At 40.2% G+C, this 19,197-nt stretch overlaps 1 protein-coding gene across 2 annotated transcripts in view; it reads left to right on the top strand.

Moving 5' to 3' along the window:
- Positions 1–19,197, top strand: part of ttc27 (tetratricopeptide repeat domain 27) — a 102,310-nt gene that overhangs the window by 7,138 nt on the left and 75,975 nt on the right. Inside the window, exons 2-5 of one of the 2 annotated variants that reach the window (XM_061040825.1) lie at positions 648–831; positions 2,980–3,103; positions 8,065–8,205; positions 13,387–13,489. In XM_061040825.1, coding sequence (XP_060896808.1) covers positions 648–831; positions 2,980–3,103; positions 8,065–8,205; positions 13,387–13,489 — 552 coding nt within the window. Of the gene's footprint in view, positions 1–644; positions 832–2,979; positions 3,104–8,064; positions 8,206–13,386; positions 13,490–19,197 lie in introns of both variants that reach the window. The other variant, XM_061040824.1, reaches the window with a different exon arrangement.

Raw genomic sequence — 19,197 nt, 5'->3', positions numbered from 1 at the left:
GCTTTAGATTAAAAATCACGGCACAACAATACGAGACAAATGAGGGGAGATGGATCGTCAAGTTGGCCTAAGCTTTGGGGTGGAGTACAGCGCTTTATTTTTCCTTAACCTCGCCAGCCAGTTTTTGTAAGGCTGCCTGGGAAATTAGAATAAACACATTAACACAGCAGTTTTCTCAATACCCTTGATTAGAAACAAATACCACTGATGTGCATTTGGGCTTCAACTCTGCCATCACTGCACTGTTGTTGTTTAAATAATTTATTCATAAATCTGAAATAAGTAATGGTTTGGATTGATTTCTGGTAAAACTAGTGGACTTTATTGTACTTGTTGAAACCCAATCCTGCATTTTTGGCTGTATTTGAGGATCTTCCTGCACTAGTCTTGTGATTGTAACAACAGGTGAGCTATGATTGGTTCATTGTGTAGGGGAGTGTACAAAGATGGAACTACACGGTAGAGCTTTAAGTCAGAGTTTGACTTTGACGCAGTGCTCGAAAGTCACTGGAAAACTTGCGGGTCCAAGCAGCTCTGAGCTGCACAGTTTCCACTGTGTGATATGACTTTGTTTTTTATGTGACCACATGCATTAGAGTACCAACAAGTCTAATGTGAACTCAATGTAACCTGTGTTCTTTTAGAAGCCGGCTCTCTGCTGGAGTCTCTGATGGAGGGGGACTTTGAGGCGGTTCTGCTGAGCCACCAGGTGTTAGATCTGCTCACTGGAGATGGCAGCAGCAGCAACGAGGATGAGGACATCGAGGCCTACCTGGAGAGACGGGTCCTGTTGTACCTGACCTGTGGAGCCAACAACGACCAGACAAACAGGTAACACAGCAGGGGAGTACACTAGCTGTCACATAAACTAGAGGATTTTACAAACGTGTTTTAACTGGCTGTAGCAGCCTGGAGAGTCTGAAAAAATTGTATTAACTTTTTGTGTTAAGGGTTTTTTTTTTTTTACTGTTGCAACCACCACACTGTGGCACAAAGCAGTTAGACATTAATCCTTCACAATGTGACTCATGCTTTTGATTGAGTCCTTTTTGAGTGGAATTGCAGAGCTGGTAAAGTTTAGTGATTGCGATGATCTTTCCATGAAATGGAGCTGAAGCTTTATTCTTATCTCTTGAGTTTGATTGTCATATTCTTTTAAAAACATTAGTGTGAGGAATGAATGTTTTAGAAAGCAAGAAAAGCTTTTTTTTTCCCTGGTGAAGTTCTCATCTGTGTCATTGCACTTATGATTGTAAAGTAACATAAGTAAGCACATCAGATATCTGATATGCCTTTATGGCACATGTTAATTATTCCAGTTATAAAGATTTTCAACGATGATGAGATCATTTGGACCAGTTGTAAGGTGTCAAGATCCAAAAAGAACAGCATCTTATTCAGTGATCCTCCAGTTTGAGGCCTCTAATACACTCTTATAAACACTTTAATCTCATAGAGTAACAGGAACATTCACTCATGATTTTTTACTATCAAACACAGTGCTACATGTTTGGTCCGGTACAGTGAGGTTCATCTTTTTTTGCCATATGACCATGTTTTTTTTGTTGAGTTGGCAACAAGCTGCAACCTCTGGTGTTGAAAAATGAAGCCAATGCAGAAGTGCGCAAAACTGCAGTTCCTCGAGTGTCCACTTGAGACTGGCTGCAAAAGTCAAGGAATCTCCATTAGGTCCCATATTAAAATGCCCATTTTTACAGTTGAAATACATTTTTATAGCTGGGTTCAAAAGAAGGTTTTGGTCTCTACAGGTCATTTCTTTATTAGTAAAAAACTGTATAGGTTTTTTAAAAAAAATTTTACTTATCAGTATTATTATATTAAGGTTTCGTTATGAATACATGTACATAATTAGGGTGTGGTTGAGTTGATTGACAGGTGGGTGTGTTGTAGCCGTTTGTCAGGAGACTCCACTTCTTTGCCTGTTACTAGAACAATAGAAAGTTACATAGAATCAGCTTCTGTGCCTCATTGTATTGTGATGTAATAATTCTTCAAATATGCCCCTAAATTGTGCCAATATTTCTCATATGGTCATTGTTGGGCTTCAACACACCCCTACAGAAACCAATAGGTGATGTCACTGAGACTACATCCGTGTTTTAATAGTTTGTGGTTGGCAGCAAGGCGGTGTCACCAAACTGAGTCGTGACTGACGTCATGTGGAACACTTCCACATAATGAACACAATGTGCAACAATGCTGCTCCTCTACATTGTTGTCTCTCTAATTCTAATTTTGTTTTCAGATTACCCAGTAGTTAATCAACACAGTACATCACAACCACACACCCCTGTCCGGTCCTGCTGGCTCCCCAATTTACCCTCTTCAGCTCTGTTTGGTTACTACCTCAACATGGCCAAAGTATGGCTCAATATTAGCCCCAGATTCCTGCCTTCAACAGGCTCTGTGAACGGGGCTAGTACTAGCCAGTTATGTTAATTAAATCTCCACCATTACCTGATGATGTGGGTTTTGTTGGTGGGAGTAGTTGAGCGTGGCACAAAGCTTTTCCCAATAGTGTTATTCATTCTTATTTCACCTCCTTTATTCCTTTTGTCATGAATTATTAATTTTTAATAAGGACAGCTTAACATCTCCGCCCTCCCTCTCTCAGAGGAGAGCAGTCCACGACTGAATGTTGAATGCAGCACATATTGCTCCTCCTCCTCTTCCCTCGCCTCATCATGATTGGATCCTTTTCTACTCTTTCATCACCTTCCATCGCTCTCTCAGCCTAATAGAAAGGCAGCAAAGCATGTCTGCTGTATTTCTCTTTTTTAAAACACTAATTATCTGCAGAGGAAAGCAGCAGGAAAATACTTTTCACTCTGCCTTTCTAGAAACTTCTGTGAGCATCATTGAGTACCATAAAGTGTTTTCCTTTTCTTTAAGGTACATTTAGATATCACCCGTGTTTCTCTCCACTAAGTCCAGTGTGTCTTGTTTCTCCTGTTGCAGGGAGCTGGTGGTGATGGCCCTGGCTGTCTCCTGCCTCCACATGTTTGCCCAGAGTAACTGGACTGGTCCTCCGGCCTCCATCCAGATCTCAGACCTGCTGCCTTCAGCCCTGCTCTCCCCTCAGGTAGGATACCATCTCATCAATCTCTCCTGACTTTTGTTATCACATCAATGATGTATACTGACATCATATTAGCTAGTTAATTGAAAAGTGAAACTAACTTTAAAAGTGTTTTCCCAAGGCCTACTTTACTGTTAAAGTATTTTTTTTGCAACAATGTGCTACAAGTCTTGATTGAAATCACAAAAATCAAACTGGACAGTTTCTTTGGGTTAGTTTTTCGAAAAGTTGATGAAACAAATGCATGCTAGTCGGCACCAGAATTATCGTTGGTTAAACTCATAATTATTTTTAACAATCCAGGCCCGCTATGTCGGTCAAATGCTATGTTTTGCTCCAGGTAGTGGCTACTGCCAACATTTAGCATTTGAATGGATAGCATCTCTCAAAAGCTGTATGTCGGCTGTTACAGGTTAAACTGGTATTCATATAACCAGTCAACTCATCAATTTGTATCCACATTTAACCTGCAAGAGGATCCAAATCTGGGGGTACTAGAAATGCTAACGTTAGCCACAATCGGTAAACCAATTTTACATTGTTCACCTCCTGACGCTGTGATCCTGTGTTTAGCTGTGTTGAAAATATTGTGCTAAATTAACACAGAAGGGTGTAATCAGGATAATTCAACTCGAGCCAATGGGAGGGGGTAGTGATGTTTGTATTCTGTGTCTGCACGGTGCTTAGAGTTTATACACACGTCCACTATGATCTCATGCTCTCAATCATGCGGATCCAAACTTTCTGAGTTAAAAATGTGTTTGTAGCTCTGTCTGCTTTCTGATTATTGACAATGTGAGACAAAGATGTGTCAGATTGACATGTTGCTGTTAGACTGGATTCACTGGGAGCCTTCAGGACAGTATGTTGATCTTTTTTTGCCACTGAGTAGCCCTTAGTTACATTTGTGAGTGAAATACTTCAGTAAGTAGTCACTAAAACCCTTTTCACACATACGGAAATCTCCTGAAAAACTCCAGAGATTAGTCTACCCGGAGGTTCTTTAGGCTATGTGTGAACACAAACAGACACATTTTTCACGCAGACTTTACCCGGAGTTTCTCCTCCAGACCCCTAGTATTTTATCTGCAGAATATCCGAGTGAGCTGATGTCTGAACACGGCCGAATATACTCTGGAGATTTTCAACTTGAGCCAATAAGAAGAGAATGACGTTTATATACAGTGACTGTCTAAAGTGTCTGCACGCGACCACTACGATCTCTGTGCACGTAATTAAACGTCTGCATTCTGTTTTCTGTTCGTCAGTATGTTGTTCTCCTCTCTGTTGTGGATGTTGTCATTCCATTGGATTACACATAGCATTGATATAAAGACAAATATTCTCATTATAACGTCGTGTAGCGGACTCTGTTGCTACTGCTGCTACTTCCACGTTGTTTATTTACATCACGTCTTACCTCAGGAAATCCACCGCCCCCCCCCCCCCCCTCCCCTCTGACAGGAAAGTCCCCCGCTGTGAGGAGCATATGTGAACGACTAGGTCAAGAGAATCTCCAGAGAAGTCCTCCTCTAAATATCTAGATATTATCTGGAGTGCGTATGTGAAAACAGCTTAAGTTACAAGCTTTCAACAACACTTTACGCCCCCCCCCCCCCCCCAAATTCCCTATCGCTCTTCCTGCAACTCATCCCATCTCCCCCTGTCCCTTTTTCAAGGCCGGCGCAGTTTTGGCTGATGACTGTTGTAATAAGTAAGGTATTTTAACTGCTTTTTGTAAAGCGTCTCGAGGTAATACTTATGAATTGGCGCTATACTGTATAAAATAAAGATTGATTGCTTGCTTTGTGCGGTTTGACCTTCAGACAGATTGGTCAGCTCCAGATCCACCACTGGATCCATGTCAACAAACTATGGTGCATTTTGAAACCTACCAGAGATGCTTATTTCACCTGAATATATATTTAAAATAGTGATATACATTACTTTAATTTGTGTGCTAAGTATATCGATTCTATAAAATAATTCTCTATATTCCCTGTGGTAAAATGGTGAACCAGAGTCTTTGCTGAGTATAGTAAAAAATAATTTATGTTGTAGTATAAAGTGAGCCGAGCCAGACCAGAAAGAGAAGGAGAAGTGCCCACTGCCCAGTAATGAAGCATCTCTTGAGTCCTAATTACATCAGGTAGAGGAGGCACTGCTGCACGGAGAGCAGAATATTGCTTTCACACTCCCATTACACCAGAAGAGAGGGCCATTTCTTTTATCAAAGTAATCCCTTTGGCATCAATAATTTATCTGCGCTGTCACATCGAGGCGCTCGTGTTGTAAAGCAGGGAGTCTATATATGCATGACAGCACAGGTGAAGGAGGACAAACATGGCAAAGCTTTTGTCATGTGGATTTGATTCATCTAGGGGCAAAAGAGAAAGTGAATATACTTTTTACAATTAATTTATAGAAAGGAGATCATGTTGGTTAGGCTATGTTTTAATAATCACCGTGCAGAAACTTGCTGTACCGTTTGCACTCTGTTTGCAGTGTCAATGTTGTGACCTGCACATTTTGATATTCTTTCTTCAAAGAACAAAAAAAGATAGTTGACACATTTCAACAGCAAACATTAAACATTACTGTTAATTAAGCTGTTTATTTAAAAAAAAATCAGATTTACTCTCTTCAGCGTCATTCTCTCTGATTCCAGAAGGGATTAGGAATCACCCATCAGCCGGGGTTTTCGGCTGCAAAGACTTTTTCTTATTTTATATGTTCATTACCAATGTGCATTCATCTGTTAGGAACCAGCTGGTGAACTTCAATGAGCAGTGCCAGATATTTCTCCCAGTAGTTGTTGTTAACCAAAAAAAAGCCAAAAGGAGGAAATAGTGTCCTTTTTATGTGTCTGGTGGACAAAAACACAACACTGAATGAATGATTTTGTTGACATTTGCTTGTCTTTGTGTACATTTCCAAGTTTGCTGAAAGGCAGGGTTGTTAATTTTTGCATGATTTTGAAAGTAGCATTCCCTCTGTGCTCCGTCTGCACCCACCCCCTCCCCTCTGTGCTCCCTCATAAGCCACGCCCTCTCACTTACATTCACAAGCACCACTGGTCCAGAAGTGGACCTCAGCTCATGCTTTGAGTGTGGGCACGTGCACACAAGAGGTGGAGAACGAGCAGGGAGACAGGGAGGCGTCTGATTGGTTCATCAGATTGGTACCTCATGGCAGACATTGGTCAAAGTTTTTACAGGATTACAACTTCTACAGATGAAAGATTTTCTTTGTTCCTTTTTCAGAGAACATGAGTTATTAATTTCTGTCAGGACCTAAAGACAATTTCAACCAAATTCTTGAAAAGTGTATCTGGAGAAAATTACCAACGCTGCCTTTAAAGGTTTGCAGTGAAGGATTTTAAAGGGTAAATAGATTCTGTATGTCATTCAGCTAATTGTGGAGTTCTGGCCCAGTGCTGGCTACTTGTGATGTGCATGCTAGGTCATCATTGCTCTCTTAATACTTACTGAGATACCTGAGTAGAGCATTGCTCCATCTTTCAGTGGTGTTAATAGTGCATATGCGTTCCCACTATCACAAGTCAAATTATCTGTTGTGAAAGAGACATATTGTACTGGATTGTTGTGGAGAAGAGGAATCTCAGCCTGGAGGCAAAGATTTCTACATCTTTCTCGATCTGCCTTCCAACCTCTGTTTATGTGAGTTAGATTTTCCAGGTGACAGAATGGATTTTATTATGAACACAAGGAGCTGAAATGAGATTTACTCCTTACATTTAATTTCAATTTTCAATTTGGAATAGGGTGACTTATAGACAGCTCCATATGCAGGTATGCTGGGCATGATCACCTGAGAGAGGAACCTGGGTCTATTCCAAGGGATTAAATCCCATGCTGCCTGGGTACCTTTATGATCACTGTTCAGAATTGGAGGATGTGGATGGGGAATAGAAACAGGCTCTCATGGCTTCTTAACAGCCGAAATGTTTGAATGTTACAAATGTTTGTATGAAGTAGCAACCTCCAGTGTTGACAAATGAAGCTAATGGGGAAGTTGAAAAAGCTGCAGTTCCTTGAAAGTCCACTGTAGGCTGGTTTCAAAAGCCAAGGAGCCTCCTTAGATCCTGTATTAAAATACCCAATTCAACAGCTGAATAAACGGGTTTACAGCCTGGCTCTAAAAAAACGTTTTGGTCTCAGTAGTTTATTTGTTATTGTTACACACTTCATGGGGGTGTGAGGTGCAATATTATAACTTTTCCGTTCTTATTTTCCTAAGGCTAAGAACTATCCAGAAATTTGAATAAATGTGGGCGTGACTGAGTTGAATGATGGGTGGTCGTGTTGTACTTGTTAGCCAGGAGACTTTAGGCCCGCCTCAGGCCCACCTTTTTGCCTATTTCCAAAACTATAGAAGGTTTCTTTGATTAAATGTTAGGTTGAGTATTTAAAGAGGGGCGCTGGTTCAGTTCAGCTCAGTAGAGCAGCCCTCCCTTAAATAGAGGCTGCATTCGTCACCGATCAGGAACCAGTTGGTGCATGCCATCACCCTCAGACCTATCGTCTCCCTTCAACTGTCCTGAAAAATTAAGGCAAAATGGCCAAAAAAAATAATTTAAAGAGAAAAATGTCTAAGTAGTGTTTGGGAAATAGAAATTGTTGAATTATTTAAATGTTTGTCACCCAGAGAACACTTTAAAGTGTTTTTTTGTTCTGGAATATATTTATCTTGCTCTTGTTAACTTATTCATTCAAATAAACTATTGGCCAAAATATGTATCAACATCAAAACAAGTCTTGGTTTGCCTTTGATCAAAATGTCTCTCAACACAATTAACTTTTACTTTCTTCTGTAACTACAGCTCCTCAATAAAATCTCAACATCTACTGTAACTGATTCTTATCTCTGAAAGCTATCTTTAAAGAAGTTCTTCCTTTTCAGTAGAGATGACTTACCTAGCATAAACATTTCTTTACTGACAGACCCAGACCCTGGTTGAGGCCATCCACACCAGCCTGCTCCTGGATGGTGAGTCTGTTTACAGCCTGGTGGCCAACCCCTTCCTCCTCCTGCTGGCCAGGGTTATTCTCACCAAGTGCTCCTCAAAGATGGACAACCTCCAGGTAAGGCTGTCACCATCGCTTCTTTATCATCAATTAAACAGGCCTATTTTGGAATCTAGTTTCATGGTAACATGCATAGCCCCTGTAGCAGGACCCATTGAAACATATTTTGGTGTACTACTAATGGATTATTAATAGTCACCAAATATTTGGAAGTCCTTCTGTTAAATGCTTGATCTTGCAGCTGCAGAATTAGCTTTGTTTTTGTGTGTTTCAAAAATATTGCATTAGAAAACAACAGTCACACAATACCTTGAATAACACAGACACCAAAACACCATCTGGTTCATTTTTTTCAGGATAAAACATTCCGTTTTGACGGTTCAGAACAATGACCTTTTGTGTGTTTGTTGATGTGTTTATAAGGGTTTTTATATGGTTTTATACCACATACTGTACATCATATTATTTCCTGCTTTCGCAAGTGTAATCTTTAATTATCACGGGAAGTCTTTTGACTCCAGCTGTCCGACTGTGCTGCGCACTGAGAACGCAGCCTGGACAGATGAGGGTGCACAGAGCCGTAGTGGAGCGGACAAGCAAGCAATGCACATGTATCTGGTGGAAGTTCTGGGTAACTGATTGTCTGTGTTCTAAGTTCTGTGGTCTGTGTCACTGCGTGAAAGGAGGCATTCTTGCCCAGGCTTCTGGCCAACATCTCCTGGTTGAGCTTTTGGAGCTCGTCAACTTGGATAACAGCAGGAACATTTTGGATACGAAGATACTTTTACTCTAAATATAAACAATCTCCAACATCAATCTCTCGCCTCTAAAATGTCCAGAAGTTAATTCATTGATGTAAAAGTAACCGGAAATCTTTAAAAACAATCCGTAGCTCACCTCTTCGTCTTCATGCTGTGCAGACAGTAACGGTCAAGAGGAAATCAGGGACTGAGAGAGTAGAGAATGACATGCGGGAAAGGGGTCACAGGTCGGATTTGAAGCCGGACCACCCTCTGCACGGACTACAGCCTCTGTTCATGGGGCGTGCTCCCTAACCACTCAGCCACCGGCGAGAAGTATAGTATAGATTTCCCGCACTTCATGAATAAATATAGTATTTCTTGGGCATTACCTTGAGGAAAATCATGAAGCTTTATGAATGGTATGTTTACCAAATGTACCAGTTTGTTGGCTCTCTCTCCCTACGTTTAATCTGAACTGCATGTGAACAACTTAAATGCAGAGTAATTTGAATAAATGGTGAACACTTGCAGTCACTCTGGCCTCAGCTCTCTATAAGTCACATCCTCTAAAAGAGCAAATTAACGTGAAGTCACATAGGGCAGGAAATCATTGTTATGCTGATGTCAGAGGATGTGCTTAGCATCACACATCAGCAGTTGGCATGTGGACACAAGTGCAACAACGCTCTCCTGCTATAGGTGATTAAGTGATACTTTGCTCTTTAAATGCTAATGAGAGATAGGGGAATTAATTACAAACACCTTTCTCATTTGAGCAGTGAGGAGTTGGGGTGGTCCAGCTTTAAGTGCATAACTAAAGCAACACTCCCCTTAGATGATGTTTTTCACGCTCCCCATCTGTATCCAACAATCATATTGCACTCCCCTCTGGCAGCTGCTTACAGCCCATTGCACAACGGTAAATATGGAGGCAGAAGGAGAAGCTGTGTCGGTTAGGAGACAGGTGTACACGTGTATGCTGACATGATGAATATACGTGTGAACATGCTCCGTTAGAGCGTGTGTGTGTGTGTGCTGGAGGATATTGATTCAGTGAGACAGACAATTAAACCTCCATGTAACCACGCAACAGAGGATGGGGTCATGAGGTGGGAGATATCCTCCCCGACACACAAATAAGCTCTTTTACATGGTTCACTTCCACTCTCCCAGTGCTGAGCAGGACGGGACAAGGAGTGAGGTTGTTTGGGTGTTAAAAGGAAGTACAGCGCTTACATGGCTCCAAGCCATTTCTTTTTTTTCACCCTGCCGCTTTGTGTTCTGGTCAGACGCAAAAAAAGCAAAGGAGTTAGCTGTTTTTAGAGCGTGGTCAGCACTTTGTTCCCACATGCACCACTCTGACTGTTTGTGTTTTATTTGTGCTTAAGGGGCCTCAAGAGCAGCACTTTCTGTTTATGTATTAACCTAAGCATGTTCCATCTGAGCTAAGATGCTGTTTAACTGAAATCATAGTGAAGAAAGACCACCAAACTAACTTCTCAATATGCAACTCTTTAATATCTGCCAAAATGTTTCTTTAGTCCATTTGACCGCTAAGTGAAATCAGATCTCTCTCACAAAGTGTTGCAATTTATGAAAACCTTGAGCTGCAGTGTCTGAATAATTCAAATTTTTATGCTTTCAATAAATTAAACCCTTGGCCTGAATATTTTATCTGCATTGTTCTAACAAAACAACATTTTTTTTAAAAATGAAAATATTTGCATATTGAGAAGTTCAACTGAAAAATGTAATGAAATGAAAAAATAGAAACTAACTGTTGAGTTGGACAAAGACAGGAATATGTTCTATTGAACATGTTAATTCAATAGAATAATAATAATAAATAATACATTTATTTATAAAGCGCTTTAAATCAAAGTGCTGTACAAAGCAATACATCATCATCATCATCATCATCAACCTTTATTTAAGTTCTCGGAGAGATCATTGAGGGTGACCCTCATTTACAATGATGCTGAGAAAACATACATAAATGATAAACAACGAGAAATGAGATAAAGCTACTACAGAAAATAAAATAAATAAAAGAGCAATAAGAACAATAAAATATATACACTAAAATAATTGAAACGCTTGAAATTACTACAGTGATAAGTCAGCAATTTAAAATCAAATAAAACAGTTACAGTCAGGTATTGGGCGGTTAAAAATAATATTTCTAAAGTGTCCATAAGGGATAAAAGTGCTCAAATTCAGGTCCTGTTGTAAAATATTCCAGGAGTTTGCAGCACTAACACTAAAAGCAGTTTTCCCCAGGTCAGTCCTGGCATGAGGAACCTGGAGAACCAGCCTCTCACTCTCTAGCGGGTTAAAATGGACCAGGGTTCAGATGTAACAAGGAGGTGATATATGATGGAAGCTTTCCAGTAAGGGCTTTATAGATAAAAAGATGCTAGTAGTTATTGTGTCTCTCAGTGAGGGAGGGCCAACCAACTTTATTATGAAGAATGCAGTGGTGAGTCATGTAGCTATCACCGGTGATGAATCTAATCGCTGAATGGTAAACAGCATCTAAGAGCTTTAGCGTAGTGGAAGAGGCATGCCTATAGACCACATCACCATAATCCCAAACTGAAAGAAAAACTGCTTCAATTATCCTTTTCCGACAGAACATAGGGAAATTTAATTTATTTTGATATAGGTAACCAACCTTTTGACGTAGTTTGACAGTAAGATTATCTATGTGAAGTTTGAATGTTAGTCTGTCATCTATCCATATACCGAGATATTTATAGGCTTTAACTCTCTCGATAATGGATCCTAGCAGGGTGGTAATGTGAAGGTTATTATCAGTTTCACATTTAGCCCTAGAAAACAACATACATTTAGTTTTCTGAGCATTTAAAACCAATTTAATGTCATTAAATGCAACTTGGAGAACATTAAAGGAATGTTGCAGGTTCTCCATGGCAAGCTGAGCAGAATTAGCAATACAGTACAATATTGTATCATCTGCATATAAGTGAGCATGTGAATGGTCGCTAGATAATAATGGAATAATTTTATTAATAAAAATTGTAAAAAGGGCTGGGCCTAAGATTGAACCTTGTGGAACACCCTTAGTGATTGGAAGAAACTCAGAGTGGATGGTTCACTGATTGCCGTCGGTCAGTGAGGTAGTTCAAAAACCACGCACACGCACTTGCACTAAAACCAATAAAACCAAGAGTTAGCAAAAGCAATGAATGGTCAACAGTGTCAAATGCTTTGGAGAGGTCGACAGGGGTCGAGGTTTAAATACAGTTAAAATACAGGAAAAACATACAGAGAAATCATGACTCATAATCAACAGTAAACAGATGGGTCTTTAACTTTGCTTTAAAAGCCTCAACAGAACAAGCCTGCCTAATGTCCAGAGGTAAACTGTTCCACAGTGTCGGTGCACGGAAAGAAAAAGCCCGCTCACCAACTGTCTTCTTTCTGACCTTTGGAACACTCAGAAGACCCGTCCCCTGAGAACGCAGGGCTCGGGCATGAATGTAACTTAAAACACCTCAAACTATATTTGATAAAAGACTGAGAGTCTGAACTCCAATGATAACCCTGACGACTAATGATGAGTTTTTATTTCTGGATTTGGTGATGGTTTTATGGACTTTTTAGACATCCTCAGTTTCCTGTTGTTACCTGATGAATTCTTGTATTCATGTATTTAATGTGGTTCACGGTGTTTGTTGTTTCTATTGTCTGAGTCATTTCTATATGTTTTGTATCTTTTTTCATATTGTTCTCACCTGGCTGGGAAACAAATTTACCTTGGGGACAATAAAGTTGAAAGCTTCAAATGATGTTGTTTACAGCTCTTCATTTAGATATGTCACATATTATGCAAAACCCACTTTACCATGTTTCTCTTACACTAATATGTGTTCCTATTCTGTCTACAAACCCCCCAATCATGAGAAAAGTCCATCCCCTCTGTCTTCTGCCTGCTCCACTTTTCAGAAAACGTGTGCTCAAACAGGCCGTTTGGAGATTTTCTCCTTTGTGACATCACAAACGGCAGTAACCCCTCCCCCAGGTGGGTGAAACTCTCACAGCTAGGTATTTTTGGTGCATTCATGTGGTGAAGGTCACATCGGAAAAACGATTTTCTGAGTTGTAAAATGCACATGAACGCCTGCTCAAGTGCAAGAAAGTTCAAGAAATGTCCTCTTCAAGAGAGGGGGCGTGGTCAGACGCAGCTCATTTACATATTTAAAGCTACAGACACAGAAACAGTCTGTTCTGAGCAGGGCTGAAATAGAGGGGTTTATAGACATGATCAAATACAGGATCAGAGTGGATTTACAACAAGAAACTTCACACACATGTTTTGGGAAGCTCTGAGACTTACTTAAACTGGTTGAAGAGGAGGATGATATGTGACCTTTAAGCTAACATTACCTTAGCTTCAAACACTAAATGGACAAACCGTTTGAAAGCAGGAGTGAACTGTAGATCCATATATTCTTCATGTTTTTTTTTCCAGCTGCTGCCCTGGTGGACTCTACATTACATCAACCTGCATCAGCAAATCCTGGAGGCCTGTTCTCCACAACTCCTTGAATTGGCCAAAAGCAGCATGGACAAAGGTTTGTGGTTTTAACATGGTATTGTCGGTTAGCTTGCTAAGTTAATTGAAATGGAGGCACTGTTGTCTATTACTTGCTTTTTCCATATTCATTTAAAGTGCTTTAGCGGAGCTGAGGTTGAGATAACAGCTCACCTACTTACAGCTATTTGAAAAAGATTCAAAAGAAGAATCTTTGTATTGAACCTGTCCTTTCTGAGATTTTGCACTGGCACATAATTTTTCATCACTGCCATTTAGTGCAGACAGAATCCTTTTTAGTGCTGAATGTTTAACCTGTCGAGATTTTATGAGTATGATGTTCATGTTCAACACAAACTATAAAAACCCTTCAGCTTGACAACATGGATTTAGTTGTTTAGTTTTATTTGTTGCACTGTGGAAGAAGGAGTGACGAGGGGTTACTGTTGTAATATTCATGATCTGTCTTGGTCTCGTCTCAGAGTTTAACACATACTTACTCGGTCTTATTTCTGTCTCGGACAAAGAGGACTCCAGATTTTAAATCAAGATCAGTAAAGAGCACCACTGATTTATTTGTCCACTTGAATACTGTGATACGAATGAAAACTTGCCTCTCTTCATGCCACCATCCACTATGATTCATTTGTAGTCATTTGTAGTTTTTATCAGACCCCATCATGCAAGATTAGCTCACAGAGTGTTGCAGTTTCTCATCTTTCTTAAATGCATAAAACCATTTCCCATGGAAAAGATTGGACTTTTGAGGATATATTTTTAAGATGTTTAGCAACCTGTAGCGTAATTAAATTATTTAGATGTTATATCTTTATTTAACCTCGGATTTAAGAAGGGGCACCACTTCCTGTTAAAGGAAGAAAATAACTTTAATGGTATAAGTTAATTAATTAATCAGTCAGTTTCATATCCTGAAAGAAGTGAGTTCTGGAAATGTTGAACAAGAAAACACACAGACAAAGTCCTGAATTTTATGTGTAAAATTTAATATAAAAAGGGGTAAACAATAAGGTATAGATGAAACAGATAAAGAATATGATTATTATGATCAGGATAATTCAATTATAATGTATGGTGACATTATATATTTAGTAATGAGATAAGACGCGGTATTGTTTGAATGACTTGATCAGAAAATGGTCAAAAAGAAAAAGTTGATAAAGTAATTTTGGGATTCTATTTGGATTTAAAGGAGGGATCTAAATAGACACGACTCAGGACTTAATCTTCCAACACCCCTTGCCACCAGCAGTCTTACTGTGAGATGTGTTCAATTGAACTCCGCCGGCTGGTTCCGTGTTTCAGTCTCTGGCAAGCGGTTCTTTTCAGGCCCAGAGAGGTCCACGGGCCAGATTAGATGCCTTGACACCTTGGTCGGAGTATGCAGCTGGGATGGAGATTCTCCTTCAGTTCAGCCGTCGTCTCAGAAGCTCCAAGAGGATCCAACAGGAAAAAATATTAAAGAGTCTTTTGATACGTCGATTTCCAATTCAGATTAACCGGATGGCCATCTTGATGAATCCAAACTAAGGAATTGGCGTTCAAAATTGAAGAGCAAAGACTTTACAGAAGAAAGTTCAAAAACCTTGCTTGAGCCAGAAAGAATTGTTGTTCCAAAAATTGTGCGTGAAAAAGAAAGTTCGGCAGAGACTCGTCTCTACGGCACAAACTTAAAAGAAGTGATTCGGACCGAAGTCCGAAGAGAAGAGAGCAAGAGCTGAAGCTCTAAACTTCAAGACCAAAACTAAGAAAAAAACAAAGATCTGAGCTCAGTGTGAGCTCTTATCACCTGGATGGGAGGAGGGGGGTCTGCAGGCAAAGAGGGGTGCCGCCCATGGGTGACTCCCATTCTGAACGGAGGACAATTGTTTAAACTAAACCGAGTTTACTCAATAAGATTAAGAATAAGAATCTAAACATATATACGTCACCATACATTCATTTTGATATTATTTCTATCAGATCCACGTTGATGTAGGTTCACGTCATATATTTAGACAAACATTTCTATCAGATTCATGTTGAGATGAAAATCACACCATCTGGGAACATCCTCAGTCAATCCCATCCTGTAGGTGAACAAAAACATGTTATACAGTCAACATTCTTAATAAGACATATTAATAAAGTAGGAAAAGAAGTTGGTGTCTTTAAATAACACCTTCTATAGCTAATATCAAAGAGTATGCTTTATAACACGTCTAAATGTATAATTATGAAGGTTACGTATTCATGGATATTCTAACACTAGATGGCAATAGTGCTCCACGTCAAATTCCTATTAAACATAATATAACTCTTATTCCTATTCTGAAGATCAGATTTTGAGTTTAAAAAGATGATTATAATACGTTCAATGTGACAATTACAAATATCTAGATGAAGAAAGACACAAATGTTCATTTGATGCAGAATTGAAAGTTGTGGTTTAATTCAGTTCTTCAGCAGTCCTTCAACAGATGGTCAATTTTACGACTTTGCAGAGACTGGTTTCAGACACAGTTCATGTCTTTGGGGTCAATTCGTAGATAGCAGAGTGTTCTGTTTCTGCTCGATTGTTTATTCCAGGTGTTGTAAAAGTTCATAATATCCTGTCTGAGAGGGAGACTTAAGTCATTGATCAGTTCCTTTGTTTCTTGGTAAAATAAACCCAGATGTTAATCCACAGTCCTGAGTCCTGCAGGAAGAGAGGTTGTAAACGTGTCTGCTGATAACAGCTACAAACCACACCTTCATTAGTCCAAGCTTAGTACCAAGAACACAACTCATGAAGTGTTTTGCTACTGCAGTTGGTGTTCAGTCAGGATGTGTGTGCCTTGTGAGGTTGTAAACAGCACTATTAGGGTGTGGTCACACTGGCCATCCGTACCGTGCCCAAGCACGCTTCAACCCTAAAGTCCAGTTCGTTTGACCAGTGTGACCGCTCCGTATCGTGCTCAGGCACGGTACACTTCCTTGGCTTTAGCACACTTCAGAGAGGTGTGCTTCAGCACGGTACACTTCATGCACGAGCACGCTGGTACACAACACTGACAGCCTTCATTATGGAGAAATCCAGAGTTTCATGTCTGTATCTGACTAACATGACACAATATAAGACACAAAGTATCTGTCATGTTCTCTGTGTTGTTCTCTGATGTACAGACTCGGACTCGACTGCGCGTCTCTTTCTCTCTCTCTCTCTTTCTCTCTCGTCCGCCTGTTTGTAAACTGAGCAAGCTTCATAATAATGCTGTGCATGTGTTGTATTATGACGTTATGAACAAGAGGTAATCGTGCTTTTAGGCACGGTTAGTCCTGGCCAGTGTGACCGCAGGCCGTGCTGGCCGTGCTGGCCAGCGGGGGAATGGCGCAGCGGGGGGGCCAATCGTGCTTGTGTATAGCACGGTACAGATGGCCAGTGTGACCGCGCCCTTACTGAAAGAGACAAAAATCTGAATTCTATGGCTGAGATTTTCATAAACAAGCAGTCTAACAATGAGGAGTAACTCACACAGATGTGAGGGTACCTCAACCTCTGCTTTTTCACTTGGGCTGCCTGGGTACAGTGACGAGCTTTAAGCTTAAACTGCTGCCTGTCTAAAACTGTTATTAAGCCAAGCTGTGGCTTTGGGTACTCTTCCCTCTAAAAGCCAAACCACCAACTTTAAGAGCCACTGCTTGGGTCAGTGTTGCAGGGCCTTGCCAACCACCGACCTCGCTGTTCCAAAAAAACAAAAAAACAACAACTAAACAATACAGAGGTTTCGATCTTCAAACAGCTAGATTTGTTCATTGTCAGTTTGATTTTAACTTGCTGCGTTGATGCTGCAGGAGGAAACTTCACTGTGCGCCCCATGTACGGAGGCTGTGGTCCTTAGAGTGGGCTTCACAGATTGTGGCCCGCAAATCATTCCCCACTCTCCCAAATGTCAGACTCGGACAAACACTGACTTGTTTTCATGGTAACATTTGAATGAAAGTGTCAGCAGTGTGGTAATCTTTTGAAACCATTTCTGGAAAAGATCAAAAACATGCTGTTTGTAAGACATGTTGAAGTGACATTTCAATAAGAGTGAGGGACTCCAAACAACAGTTTACTCATATCCAATCATATAGCTTGTTGAGAAAGAGACATGAATTCAATTTTAAGGAAGTAAGGAAAGAACCATGTTTATCAGAATTGTAAATTGATAAATAGTTTTCTTAAACGTCTGTTTCAGCACTGGTTTTCATGATGTCTGCATCTCTAAACTTTTGCTGCAGTTTGTAGTTGTGTTCGTCGCTCTGCACCCGGCCGGTCTCTGTGTAAATGAGATATTTATCTCCTGACTGCTGCTTTGTGATGATTGTGAATATGACGATGTAGACTGGCAGCAGGATCTGTTTGTTTGTGGACACACACACACACTTAATCATCTGGCATTAGTCTCACACAGGGTAAATTCACTTTGTCAGGCCTGGCCTAAGTCTCCCTGTGATGCTTTGTTAAACCGTGGCATTGAGCTGCAATGCACTAAAAAATGAAATTAGCTCTGAGGCTATTGTTTATTTTCATGACATTAACAGTGTGTGGTTTAGAGAACATTTGTTGTCTCACTGTGTGATTTAATCCCCTCTTCATAAATGAAGAACATTTTTTTTTTTTTACCGTTTGGATCCACCAGCAGTGCTTTTATTAAAGGGCATTTAAGATGTTTGTTTCATTTGAGTTTCTCTTCTCTCCTTTTTGGAACGCTGCTGCTGGCTGTCGGTTTATTGTTTTATTGTTTGGAGGGAGTGGGAGTGATTGTTGGAGTGCAGTCTGTTGTGTGATGGTTAACAGAGCGTGAAGGGTGAGCAGTACGCGCAGGCTACAGAAATCGCTCGATCCATATTCCAGAGGAGCAGTTACCCACACAATCCTGTTACGAGTGACGCGAGGAGAGAAGTGAGGGGGGGGTGCTGTGGAAAGCATGCAGATCTGTTTTACCCTAAGCTTCTTTGGGTGGGTGCTGCAATCATGTTTGCTTTGGGTGTGAGATTTCACTCAGTAGGGAAAGTGTTGCTGACAAAATTTCCTGATTTCTTTTCACTCTGCTCATTAACAGCATGACAGCTTTAATTAAGTACGTGTTGTCAGAACAACGCTTAACGACTGAGCGTTTCTTTATTTCACTTCTAATCCTTTGCAGCATTCAAGGAACACTTTAATTGCCCACAGCGAGATAAACTCATGAATGTCTCTTGTGTATGTCTTCATTCTGTTAGAAAGCTATAAAAGCAAATATTTCTCTGCTGAGACTTCAATAGCTGAACTTGATTCTGATTCTAAATATCTCTAAAGATAAAAGGTGGGTACAAAGCTATTCATTACAATTAAGTTACTTGAAGAGACATATGGTGATATAAAAGGAAAAACTGTGGTTTCTTTTATTGTAGTCAAAAAACAAAATGTTGTTTCCGAAATAGCTGCCCACTGTGGTTGATAGGAAGTCTACAGCTATGCTTGTTGTAGTTCTGTGAGATTGTACTGAAGTGCAAGGCTTCCTTAAAGCTGTTTTCAAACATGTACTCTGGATACATGAGTCAATTTCAGACAGCCTGCCCCGTGTGTGCGTGTGCGTGTGCGTGTGTGTGTGTGTGTGTAATGGTTTGGGATGTACACTTTAGTTAAATTTCATCAGGATCACTGTAACTTAAGAAAATGTTTTTCTTAACAGTGTTAGGTTTATCAGATCATTTTCTGGAGCTGAGCGAGAGTTAGTTTCT

The sequence above is a fragment of the Labrus mixtus genome, chromosome 6 (genome assembly GCF_963584025.1).
Source record: "Labrus mixtus chromosome 6, fLabMix1.1, whole genome shotgun sequence".
NCBI classification, from domain to species: Eukaryota; Metazoa; Chordata; class Actinopteri; order Labriformes; family Labridae; genus Labrus; species Labrus mixtus.
This window is presented reverse-complemented; position numbering and strand designations above follow the sequence as displayed.